We start from the raw sequence: 13,637 nt of genomic DNA on the forward strand, positions 1-13,637 counted from the left end.
AGCCAGCACAGATACCCAGTGTAGATAATGTGGACTTCACACAAAACCACCAACTAATGCATCCTCCAAGTCTTCATTTTCATTTGTAACATTCAAGATAATTGTCAATAACTTCAAATTCTTCGCAGTTCCTAACTCGATGAAGCAGTGAGACCGTTTCACTTTCAGTCCCAGCTGTTTCTGGCATCTCCAAGCCTGAATGCTTGAAACCACAGTGAGCAAAACCGTTCTGAATTGTCTTACTGCTTATTTCTCGCCAGCTATCAGTGTCACTGCTTTCTGAACACAAGTGCACAGAACTGTTTGGTCTAAGCACGGCAGAGCGTCTAACGGCCACACAAGTGCAAGTTGGAAACTGCTTTTTCACATCAAAAAATAAAATTAATGAAACACAGGAACCAAGACCACACAAACCCAGAACTAACAGCGGTTCTGAATAGCTGACTGAGTGGAACCTCAATTCATTCAAGCCTTCATTTCTTCAAACTTCTAATTCAGCAAATTATTCATTTTACTCTTCTTGAAATTTAAATGATTTTAAAACAGATTAATTTTAATCTCGAGTATTTTGATCAAGCAACACAGATAGTGGACATGGGTGTTCCTACAAATACCTCCAATGCTCCAGCTACCACCCTCTTCTCCCATTACACGCCTTAGTGGCTTTTCACCAAGGCTCTGTGTGGGCAAGCCCAACCCTTCCCTGTTTTCCATATCCCTCTCAATCCCACTTTCCCAGCACACATGCCCAAATGACCAAAAGCTGTTCAGCCATGCGAAGGCGTATCAAACAATTCCAGTATCTGTAAATGCATACTTTACAAAGTAGGGATTGGAAAGAGGGGGAGCCTATGGTAACAGAGCTCTGGTAAAATATCCCCCTCTCTAACCAACGTGCATTAATTTCTGGAGGTTACTCAGCTTGCAGCCTGTAGTGACCTGCTCTGTTGTTAATGAGTATCACATATTCCTAGTTTTTGTCAATAAAATACGCTGGGAACTGGTGATCTGATTGTGTCACACATTGTATCCCATTCCCAGTAGACATACAGTACTGTGCAAAAGTCTTGGGGCACACACACAGATAGATACATATATATATATATAATAGAGACAGAGACAGAGAGAGAGAGAGAGAGGAGAGGGAAAGGGGAGAGAGAGGAGAGAGAGGGGGAGGGAGGAGAGGGAGAGAGGAGGGGGGAAAGAGGAGGGGGAGAGAGGAGGGGGGAGAGAGGAGGGGGAGAGAGGAGGGGGAGAGAAGAGGGGGAGAGGGAGGGAGAGAGGGGGAGGGAGGAGAGGGGAGGGAGGAGAGGGGAGGGAGGAGAGGGGAGGGAGGAGAGGGGAGGGAGGAGAGGGGAGGGAGGAGGGAGGAGAGGGGAGGGAGGAGAGGGGAGGGAGGAGAGGGGAAGGAGGAGGGGGAGGGAGGAGGGGAGGGAGGAGGGGAGGGAGGAGGGGAGGGAGGAGAGGGGAGGGAGGAGAGGGGAGGGAGGAGAGGGGAGGGGAGGGAGAGGGGAGGGAGGAGAGGGGAGGGGGAGGGGAGGGAGAGGGGAGGGAGGAGAGGGGAGGGGGAGGGGAGGGAGAGAGAGGGGGAGGGAGGAGAGGGAGGGGAGGGAGGAGAGGGAGGGGAGGGAGGAGGGAGGGGAGAGAGGAGGGGGAAAGGGAGGGAGAGAGGGAGGGGGAGAGGGAGAGAGGGGGAGGGAGGACAGGGGAAGGAGGAGGGGGAAAGGGAGGGAGAGAGGGAGGGGGAGAGGGAGAGAGGGGGAGGGAGGACAGGGGAAGGAGGAGGGGGAGGGAGGAGGGGGAGGGAGGAGGGGAGGGAGGAGAGGGGAAGGAGGAGGGGGGGGAGGGAGGGGAGGGAGGGGAGGGAGGAGAGGGGAGGGGGAGGGGAGGGAGAGGGGAGGGAGGAGAGGGGAGGGGGAGGGGAGGGAGAGAGGGAGGGGAGGGAGGAGGGGGAGGGAGGAGGGGAGGGAGGAGAGGGAGGGGAGGGAGGAGAGGGAGGGGAGGGAGGAGGGAGGGGAGAGAGGAGGGGGAAAGGGAGGGAGAGAGGGAGGGGGAGAGGGAGAGAGGGGGAGGGAGGACAGGGGAAGGAGGAGGGGGAGGGAGGAGGGGGAGGAGGGGAGGGAGGAGAGGGGAAGGAGGAGGGGGAGGGAGAGGGGAGGTGGAGGGAGGAGGAGGAGAGAGGGGAGGGGAGGGGAGGGGAGGGGGAGAGGGGAAGAGATATTAAGGCTCTTGCACAGTATTTAGTAATTTTATGTATAGTACTGTACTGCTGCTGCAAAAAAGAGAAAAAAATCATGACATATGTGGTGATAAAACCTGATTTTGATACGGATCTCCTTTGCGGACTGGGAGTGGGAAAGGGGCAGGGATTGAGGAATCATGGTTGGGAAAAAGGGGAGTGGGAAGCACCAGAGATATATTTTGTAATGATCAATAAGCTAATTATTAGGAATGCAATGACCATGCCTGGTGTCTGAGTGCCAACTCTGCCTGGCACTCCTTCACTGCCACCTGTCCCACACGGTGCTCCACCCTCACTCACCATTCCCAACATCTTTGGCTCTCGCTAGATTTAGACTCACTCTCCACTCCACATTGACAAATAGAGTACTGTGCAAAAATATCCCAGTACTAAGTGCCTAAGACTTTCGCACAGTAATGTAAATGAAACAAACTAAATCATGTAAATAGTCTTTAATCATACACAAAAATGATCTGCGAAACGTTCAAGCAGATTTGTCCAAACGATCTTATTTTGGTGCTTCTAACACGTTAAGGAGACTGCCTAACGTTCTTGTACTAATGGTCACACCACAAACCTGTACACATACGATGAACCTACATACTCGTCTCTCCTATTCCCAATTTCAAATGAAGAAACAGGACCACGGTGTCAGGAGAGAAATTACTGAATTGAATAGAAAGTAAGAGTTTGCTTTGCCTCTAACCTTGGAGAGAAATACCATTTACCCAGGACACAATGAATCACCAATATTGAGACAACCACGCTGAATTCCATGACAGTTCGGTCAAACCTTTAGTTTAAAACAGATCCAAACCTGAAACACTAAAAGCAAGAAGTACCCAGAAGTCAACCTGCACACCAGCCTGCAGTACAGTTAAATACCTGTGCCATTTGCTGTCCTCCCAGAGGAATGGCGTTTTGAGGCGTGGACGATGCAACAGATGCAGGTGGGAACCGTGGTCGCACAGTGCGGGTCATAGAAGACATCATCTTTGAGGACAGAGGGACAACAGACAAATAATCGCAAAACAAGAATGCAGTGCTGCAAGGACCAAAAGGAAGCACACACGTCCCCTGTGAGTGCAGAGTCTCCAATGCAGGGCAGCGCGCAGCCGTCCCCAACTCCTGTCACACTGAGCATTTCTGTTGTGTGGGGAAAGCAAGGCCACTACGAACACACCCAGAATCGAATGGGATTTGTTTTCATGTTCCAATTGTAATTCATTCATAGACTTGTTTAATTGAAGAAAAAGGTTAATTTTAGATCCACTTTTGCTGGGAGATGGAGAAGTATTCAGATTAAACCCAGAATCTCACACATTTGTTAAACTGGACAATACTGTTGAACAACAGAAGTTGGTGGGTGGCCTCAAACGTCGTCAGTGCAGCACCCTATTAGCTGTGCCACACTGATTTCAATAGAAAACTGTTTAATTAAACTCTTGGACTTGGTCTCATCTACCGAGGGTGCACCTGGATGACAGACTTGAGTGGGCTACCAACACAGAGGCTGTGTACAAGAAGGGCCAGATTTGCCTCTACTTCCTGAGGAGACTGAGGTCCTTTGGAGTATGCAGGCCTCTCCTTCACATGTTCTACCAGTCTGTTGTCACCAGGACAATCTTCCATGCTGTGGTATTCTGGGGCAATGGCATCAACACGGGTGATGCCAACAGGCTCAATAAACAGATTAGAAAGGCGGGCTCTGTTATAGGAGTCAAACTGGACACACTGCAGGCTGTGGTAGATCAAAGGACCCCACGGAAAATCCTAGCAATTCCTTACAGTGTTTCTCACCCTCTGCATGCCTCCTTGGCTGAACAGAGGAGCACTTTTGGTCATAAACCAAGACAACTTGCCTTCTGTCTCTATAATGAGTCAACCTATAGCCGGGGAAGTGATGACCCCCCTCCTGTTAAGACTGTTTGATGTAACTTATCTTTTATTCTTTCTTACTTATCTTCCAGTCTTTGTATATTTGTGTACTTGTGCTGTTACTGTGACAGTGTAATTTCCTTTGGGATCAATAAAGTATCTGTCTATCTAACTATCTATCAGTACCATTTTTAACCAAAGCTAATATTCAATTATTAAAAGGTACAGACACTGTTTTCCATCTGTGTAGTCGACCAACAACTGCCCAAACTACTACAGAGTTTGCATGGGTACATGACGATGGTGCCCAGTGATCAGGTCGCTATCAATAATAAGTTATTATTATAATTTATCAGTAAGTTATTAAATGCCACTGAACTGGAGAATGTCGCTAATACTTTTCATCCATGCTTTCCCCAGCAATACTGATGCTTACTAGTACAGTCCAATGAGCCGTTCAGCATTCAGGAGATGGGTTTATGCTTCAGCGGGTTTCCAAATCGGGCCTGTCTTGCCCTCATAGTGGGTGGGAATGGTAACAGATTAAACTTTAATCAGGTTGCCCTGAGGAGCCTGTACAACGGTGCCACCCAGAGCCGGAATGAAAAGTGGGGCCCTCCTTCCCGCAGCCTGAGTGATCGTCACACCACACAACAGAAATGAAAGGAAGGGGGAAAAGAAAATTACAGCAATACAGAAAGCAGGCTCTCCAAATCTTGCTTTCTTTCGGGTTTATTTTATTGCTGCGGTGCGCTCTCAACCTGGTCAGTTTTCAGTCCTGGCACTTCAGGTTAATTGATGTATTTTTGCATGTGGAGATGCTTTAGATAATAGTGAACCAGAAATCAAAATGTTTTTCTTTCCCACCTGCTCCTTAGGATTCTTAAGGACGTGTGTGCTTTAAAAAATAAAGTTTATATTCAGCAATACTCAAATGAAAGAGGCAGCTCGAGCAGTGACCACAGGACAGATGATCCAATGATTCAGTTAGTTCACAGAAACACAGAGAGCTAGCAAAGGGAAATGAGAGGCAATTCAGATGGGAAGTGTAACATGCACTGAGCAACAGGCAATAGCTGGGTCGAGACCGATGGGGGAAATTATTCTGGAAAACACAGTCTGCACTTTGAAATCAGAGCCGGCATAGAACAATGGGTTGAATTGCCTCCTTCTGGAATGCAACCGTTCTATAACACACAAGTCAATAACAGATGATAAGCCTGTCCACCAAGCTGACCACCCTATTGTGCACTGCCTGCCCTTGTACCTAACTACATCTTTGCAGCTTCCATCATAAACGTTAGAAATATCTTCAAAAGTGACAGTAAGCTGGCCCCTATGGCTGTGTGATTTAGTTACTTTATTTCCCCTTTCACTGCCCACTCATGACCAAAACCAGAACCTGACATAATGACAACTGCTCTCTACTCTCCTGGAAGTTAAATAACACTCAAAGAAATTTCGCCACACAGTCTCCTGGACTGTTTCAGGATTCAGATTGATGTTCTGCTCTCAATGTCTGAAGAAAATATTACTTTCCAAAGTCCTTCACTTTACTTCAATGATCTGATAACCCTTTTAGAAATGCTGTACTTCATCCCACTCCCACGTGTTGCGAGATGGTCAGTGCCATCATTCGACTGAGCTGCCACGTTCTGTCCCTTCGTACACAATCTCAACTTCACTGAGAACACAGGTCATTCTTCTCACAGCTCCTGCATCCGGAAGACAAACAAACCGCCTGCAATCTTTACCCAGTGTGGTATTACACACACGGATTTCAGAAAATTTATGACACCGAGCAGACCATTATCCCATTGTGTTGATGCCAGTCCAAAGCAAGCTGCCCAGCCTAATCCAATCTTCCTTGCAGGTCTCAGCTCCTGACGTACATCTCCAAGTAATGTTTAAATGGGGTGGATCACCCACTTCCCACTCATACACTGATGTGTCTACCCACAGCCTTGTCTACTGCTAAGCTGAGCCAGACGCAGGCTGGCGAAGCAACACCTCGTATTCTGTCTCCAACCTAATGGCATCAGCAACAATTTCTCTAAATTCCAGTAACTGCTGCCTTCTGTTCCCACACCCCCATTTTGCTTCCCTTTACCTTTTTGTTACCCCTTCTCTTCTCCCCACCCTCATCCTCACAACTTGCCCATCAACCTACCCCTCCCCTCCCATTGTCAAGTCTGAGTGAGTACGCCACAGCTGTCACTAACTTCATTCAAACCTGGGTGGATGAGTGTGTGCCTACAGGGACATACTGTACGTACCCAAACGAAAAGCTGTGGATTAACCAGGAGGTTTGTAGTCTGCTGAGGGCTAGACCTGTGGCATTCGTCTGGTGACCCAGGTCTGCACAAGAAAACCAATTACGGCTTGCTGAGGCCTATCTCAAGAACAAAGGAACATTTCCAAACGAGGTTGGTGGCAGAATCAGCCATTATTTCCTATAAAAGCGAAACCTAACATCATGTCACTCCCAGATACGCTCAATGCCTTTCATGCACGGCTTGAACGGGAGAATAAAGTTCTGAGGATTGCCGTAGCACCCAGTGACCCTCTGATTTCTGTCTTGGAGCCGCTCAGGCTGCCCTCTCAAGTGGGTGAAGCCCAACAAGGCCCCAGTACCTGGTAAGGCTCTGAAAACCTGTGCCAACCAACTGGCGGGGTGTTCAAAGACACTTTCAATCTCTCAATGCTACAGTCATAAGTTCCCATCTGCTTCAAAAAGGCAACGATGATACCAGTGCCCAGATGTGTGAGCTGCCCCACTGACCGCCACCCAGTAGCACTCACATCTGCAGTGATGAAGTATTTGAGAGGTCGGTTGTAGCTAGAATTTACTCCTGTCTTAGCAAGGAGCTGGACCCACTGCAATTTGCCTATTGCCCCAGCGAATGCGATCTCATCAGCCCTTTATGCGCCCTTGGATCAGGTGGACAATACAAATACCGATGTCACGATGCTGTTTACTGACAATAGGTCAGTGTTTAACACAATCATTCCAAACAGTCCTGATCGAAAAGCTACAGAACCTGGGCCTCTGTACCTTCCTCTACAACTGGATCCCCGACTTCCTAACCGGAAGACCACAATCTGTGTGGATTGGAAATAACATCTCCACCTCATTGACAATCAACACTCGTGCACTTCAGGGCTGTGTGCTTAGCCCACTGCTCTACTCTCTCTCCATCCATGACCGTGTGGCCAGGTACAGCTCAAATACCATCTATAAATTTGCTGACGATGCAACTACTGTTAGTAGAATTTCAGATGGTGACGAGAGGGAGTACAGGAGTGAGATATATCAGCTAATTGAGTGGTGTCACAGCAACAACCTTGCACTCAATATCAGTGAGACCAAAGAACTGATTGTGGACTTCAGAAAGGATATGACAAGGGAACACACACCAATCCTCATAGAGGGACCAGGAGCAGAAATAGTGAACAATTTCAGGTTCCTGGGCGTCACCATCTCTGAGGATCTACCCTGGTCCCAACACATCGATGCAGCTACAAGGTGGCACAAGCAGTCGGAGGAGTCACCACAGACACTGGTAAATTTCTGCAGATGTACCTTGGAGAACATGGCTGCATCACCGACTGGTATGGGGTGGGGGGGAAGCTGTAGAGTTACAAACGTAGTCCGCTCCATCATGGGCACCAGCCTCAGTAGCATCCAGGGCATCTTCAAGGAGCAACACCTCAAAAGGTGGCATCCATCATCCAGACATGCCCTCTTCTCACTGCTACCAACAGGGAGGAGGTACAGGAGCCTGAAGGCACACACTCAGCGACTCAGGAACAGCTTCTTCCCCTCTGTTATCTGATTCCTAAATGGACACTGAACCCTCACTACTTTTTAATTTCTATTTTAGCACTACTTATTTAACTATTCTACAGATGCACTGTAATTCAGTGTCTTCTCTATTATTGTGTGGCGTTGCACTCTGCTGCAAAGGCAGTAAGTGTCGTGACATACGCCAGTGATTCTGATCGCCCACCTTCTTCCTTTCACTCCAAGCTCTACTACCCTTTCTCATCAGTTTCCTTCTCCAGCTCTTCACCCTTCCGTCTATCACCTTCCAGCTTCTCAAGTCATTCTTTCATCTCCCCTCCCATAACTTCCTACCTTCCCCCGATCACCTGCAAGCTCGGGCTCCTCCTTTACCCTCACAACTTTATTCTGTCTGCCATCTTTCCTGATGAAGAGTCACAGCTCAAAACACTGAATGTTCATTTCCCTCTGCAGACGCTGCCTGACCTGCTGAGTTCCTCCAGCATTTGCGGTATTACTTTCCAAATACTACTACCACTGCACACAGCAATTTAAACCACGTTTTATCAGCATGGAATGAGGCTTTGGAATGTATTTGTAAATGAACCAGACAGCAGGCAAACAGTTAAGACTGGAGTAAACATCTGGTTGACAGGAGTGAAAGGACATGCTGCCAATGACTTCAAACGCAGTTCACATGAAAAGCAAACAACGATTCTTTGGGCTGCACAGCCTGTATCTTTGTTGTAACATGTGCCTAACATTTAGTCGATGTGACTCTTCAGACTGCACATATTAACTTGTATTTTAATCCAGGTAACCATTAGTTAAGCAGCAAATCAGACTGTAGTAGATTAGACTGTCAAAGATGCAAGTGTTCCAAACACGTCTTTCCTCCCCGGTCAGCACTTTGAAAGGACTTTTTACTTTGCAACTCCTCGGCCTGCTCTTCTTACAGCTTTCCCTTGCGACATCCGTGTTCCAAGTAGCCTTTCCGGCTGAAGCAACGGTCCTCCTGCACGTCGTCTGCTCCATTCAGTTCTCACAACACAATCTCTCTCCAGAAGAAACACTGATCGATCGGCACCTCGAATGAGAACTCCCTGTTGACTGCCTCTTTAATTTTCCTTCCCACTCTGATCTCTGCGCTTGCGAGCTACGATGACAAGCTTGATGTCCACACTGTCTAGGCACACTACAGCCTTGCAGACTCAAAACTGAATTACAACTGGTCACTTTTACTGCAAGTCAGCCGTAAGCACATTTATTCCATCTTCAATACCTCACTCTGACCCATTGCTTGCAAATCATCACGTTGGGGTGTCATTCACTAATTGTCCTTTCCCACAGCGCTCTTGATCTCGCTCTTTCACAGATCCTCTCTTTAACTTTAAACTCTTTTATCTCTCTGGATCAGTTCTGAAAAATGATGTCTGACCTGGAACAGAGTTGCTTCCCGTAGATACTGTCTGACCTGCTGAGTGTTTCTGTTTTTATTGTAGGTTTCCAGAATCTGCAACAACTCGAGAAATGCTAGAAGAACTCAGCCAATGAGACAGCCTCTGTGGAAAGGGAAGCCAGTCAGAGACTTTTCATCAACACTAAAGAGGGGTCTTGAACCTGAAAGAATGGCCAACTTCTCTCTTCACAGATGCTGCCTGACTGGCTGAGTTCTCCCAGCATTTCTCTAGGCGCTGCACATTTCAGCATCTGCAATTCTTTTATTTTCATTAAACATTTGCTTTCCCTGTCTTCTTGGTTCATTATTCTAAAGGTGACGCAAGTTTTTCATTAGCAAAAACCATCTCTGATTCTATCCCTTCCACTGACCACATCCAAGCCAGTTCCAAATCTGGTGAAAGTCCGTAAACTAAATGAGAAACAAGCAGTTACTGGGGCAGATCTTCCACAGGATTTGTCCCCTTACCCCTGTGCCTAGCCTATGTTCCAAAAATGTGGTCAATGGCACAATCTCCAGAAACAAGAGAAAATCTGCAGATGCCGGAAATCCCAGCAACACACACAAAATGCTGGAGGAGCTCAGCAAGCCAGGCAGCGTCTACAGAAAAGAGTACAGTCGATGCTTCGAGCCGAAACCCTTCAGCACAATCCCCATCAGGCAGACCAGATCCCGATCCAGCACTGAGTTTCAACACGATCAAAACAGGCAGCTGGTCAGTGAGACCACGTCCCCAAGCTCAGCACAGCCCAGTAAGTAGCCCAATAAAACTTGGTAAAAATTAAAATTCCTTAAATGTCTAAAAAGCATGTCTACATACAGATAAATCAATGAAGCTAATCCAAATAAATAATAAAACCAAACTGAATTACCTTTATCCTGAGAACTCATCTCTCTAGTCATTGACTGCAGCTGTCACGGTTTAACCGGGAAAGGCTCAAGAGTACGTTTCGCAGCTTGAGAACAGACTGCCTGAGGAAGGTGGGGCTGCCCTGATGGACTCCATGAGGATTCACTAGAGCGGCAAAGGCAGAAGGCAGCCATCCTCTGCTGACTAACAACAACAATAGTGCTGGAAAGCAAGGTCTACACGAGACCTTCAGCATCTCCATGACGTCACTGGAAGGTGAAGGCAATCTGTGCTTTGTTTCAGAAAACAATGAGGTCAATAGCAATGCATTTGCCCTTGAAAGCAGACTCTATAACATACAACGTGATATTTCAACTATCTCACTATTATTCCTAAAACAGAGTACCAGCGACTATTAATGACAAGTACAAATTTTTTCTGCAACTTCAAATACCCAAAGCTGGAGGAGGAAAGAATCGGAGGAAGAGCTAATTCATAATTCAGAAGCAAGTTGCTTTACAAAAACGTGCAACTAACAGCCGGAAAAAGAAACCTGCAGAAACAAAGTAACACACCGGAAATCCCATAGTACCCTGATCAACTCATGCATTGAGGCAGACGGCAGGCATTCACACCATGTTCCTTACCTGGCCTGCTGCTCCCATCTGGGCCTGTGCTTGAACCTGGGCTTGTGCTTGGGCCTGGGCCTGGGCCTGGGCCTGCGCTTGAGCCTGGGCCTGGGCCTGTGCCTGGGCCTGAGCCTGGGCCTGGGCCTGGGCCTGCGCTTGGGCCTGGGCCTGGGCCTGGGCCTGGGCCTGGGCCTGGGCCGTCTGCCCCTGTGGAAACTGTGTGCGGACCTGAAAGAAAAGCATAAAAATTATACCAATGTGTTTGTACTTTGAGCTTTGCTCAAAATTGGTCTGTTAACCAGTGCAGTACTAATACACAGAACCCTCTATACAGGAGGATATAACATCAGGGAGGATAATTTAATCAGAGCCAGTGGCTTTAGTTTCCTTCCACATCCAAGTATGTAATGGAGGATTAATTGTACCTGTAGGTCTTCCATAATGCAGGCTAATAGAAAAAGAATCACAGGAAATTTGACTAACTGTGAAAGGGCAAGTTGGAGGTCGAAGAAGTGAAGAGTGGGAAAAGGGACCGATGGGACCTGGTTAGAGCTAAGGAGCTGAACAGCTTCCCTCTTTGTTTTGTGATAAATTAAGGACGGTGGTTGTTGTCTATACGGCCTTCAGCGACACCTTTGACAAGGTCCACATGGAATGGAAAGATGGTCAAGGAGGTTCAGTCGGTTTGCATTCAGAATGAGGTAGAAAATTGGATTCACAGGCGACAGTGACAGCAGATGGTTGCCTCTCTGTGCTGCAGGGATCTGTGCTGGGTCCTTGTTATTTCTCATCTATCTCAACCATCTGGATAATAATGTGGTAAACCAGATCAGCAAATTTGTAAATGACACCAAGACTGGGGGCATAGCGGACAGCAAGGGAGGCTATCAAAGCTTGCAGCACGATTTGGACCAGCTGGAAAAATGGTAGATAGAATTAAAGTGTGGGGTTTTGCATTTTGGGAGGACAAACCAAGGTACCAAAAACTTACCCAGTGACATTAAGATGAGGTTATATTGCAAAATGAGTTCTACATTCTGACAAAAGCCATTGAAGGATAAAGGCTTTGTGAAGCCAATTTTAGGGCAGAGCTTGTGTGTTGAGAACCAGAATGCCTTTCAATAGGCACAGCCTCACCAGACACAACAGGTCCAGCTGTAACCGTGTCAGTCATAGTGCTTGCATCAACATAACATGATCAGCTCCCTCCCACCTTACCCATGAGCCTTATTACTAAAGCATCTTTGCAGATGGGTTATGGAGAAATTGATGGCTTTGAGTAGATTGTTGTTCTCAGAGCAAAGAACAGATCCATTTCACCTGAGGGGGTCAAAATTCTTGGCTTTGGTTAAGTGGAAGCAACAGCACTGGCAGGAGAATGAATCTGAGATTGCCTACAGAAGAAAATAGGGAAAGTTAAGAGAATTCATCAGATTTGATTTGAAAGGGCAGTGGAATCAGGATCAAATACTAATCTTACAAAGAAGATTGTTAATATATAATTCAAAAGGAAAAAATGGCGAGCTTAAGGAGGCTATTTGGATAGATGTAGTAAAGCACGGGTCCAGGCACGGTGGGGAAATGAGTTCCTGTACCGTGAGGTTTCAGCATTCCCCTCACTGGTAGCTTTGGGAATACTAGCAAACAAGAAGTTCTACTTGAACTGTACATGTGGTCGCAGCTGATCTTCTGACACGAAGTGGAAATTGTTCTCCAGTACTGCTGAGGCGAGAGACGTTAGCTACATCACCCTGCTCCTGCACGGTCACACAGTGTCAGCCGTCCACAACGCAATGATACCCAGCCAGAGCATAACTACCTGCTGTGGAGCCTGCAGTTTGATGGGCGGCTGCTGCTGCTGTGTTAAAGGTGAAGACATGGAGACCTGCCCAGACTGCCCAGGTACCTGGGCAACCATGGCCTGCGGCTGGGACTGGGGCTGAGGCTGTGACTGGAGCTGCTGGAGCTGCTGGAGCTGGATCTGCTGGTGCTGCTGGAGCTGCTGTTGGATCAGTCTCTGTAAGAACAAAGAGAACTTCAAACACGAGCTCAGTAATTCATCACACCAACCTCATGCCACCGTGTGACACCCCACAGCACTGGCCCCCGTGCCATAGTGGCAGGACTGTACCCATCGGCACCGAAATCTCATGGGCCTGCTCCTACCGCTACAGTAAAGTGATATGCGAACCTCAACTCTAACCTGCAAGTGAGAACACCGCGAATGATTGAGGATAACACTTAAGCAATGCTGAAAGAATACATTAATTCTTTGCTAAACAAATCCACTGTTTAATAAATCAGGTTACAGAAAATAAACACGCCCTACCTGCAACCACAACATACCCTTAGATCAGACATCTGTTTAATTTCAAGTCAAACTCCACAAAGTTGTACTGTAAGTCTGCAAGTTGTTCTTCAGTTTTAAAGGAACAGGGTCCTTTGGAGCTGAACGGAGGTATGAAGGAATCTTGTATAAATTATACATGACTTGCACAACAAAATGTTAGGTCCTTGTGGATTGAGTTAAGAAACTGCAAGGGTAAAAGGACTCTTATGGCAGTTATATACAGGCCTCCCAACAGCAGGTGAGATGTGAACCACAGCCTACATTAGGAAATAGAAAAGTCATTTCAAAAGGGCAATGTTATGGTAGTCACGGGAGATTTCAACATGCAGGTCGATTGGGAAAATCGTGTTGTAATGGATCTCAAGAGAGTGAGTTTGTTGAATGCCTACAGGATGGCTTTTTAGAGCAGTTTCTCATTGAGCATACCAGGGGGTCAGCTATACTG

At 47.3% G+C, this 13,637-nt stretch overlaps 1 protein-coding gene across 3 annotated transcripts in view; it reads right to left on the reverse strand.

Annotated features, from left to right (window-relative positions):
- med15 (mediator complex subunit 15) overlaps nt 1-13,637 on the reverse strand; it is a 188,429-nt gene that overhangs the window by 106,685 nt on the left and 68,107 nt on the right. For 2 of the 3 annotated variants that reach the window (XM_073055608.1, XM_073055606.1), the window contains 3 exons: nt 12,662-12,859; nt 10,861-11,070; nt 3,128-3,235 (listed from right to left, as the gene is read on the reverse strand). In XM_073055608.1, coding sequence (XP_072911709.1) covers nt 3,128-3,235; nt 10,861-11,070; nt 12,662-12,859 — 516 coding nt within the window. The remainder of the gene's footprint in view (nt 1-3,127; nt 3,236-10,860; nt 11,071-12,661; nt 12,860-13,637) is intronic. The other variant, XM_073055607.1, reaches the window with a different exon arrangement.

The sequence above is a fragment of the Hemitrygon akajei genome, chromosome 9 (assembly GCF_048418815.1).
Source record: "Hemitrygon akajei chromosome 9, sHemAka1.3, whole genome shotgun sequence".
NCBI classification, from domain to species: Eukaryota; Metazoa; Chordata; class Chondrichthyes; order Myliobatiformes; family Dasyatidae; genus Hemitrygon; species Hemitrygon akajei.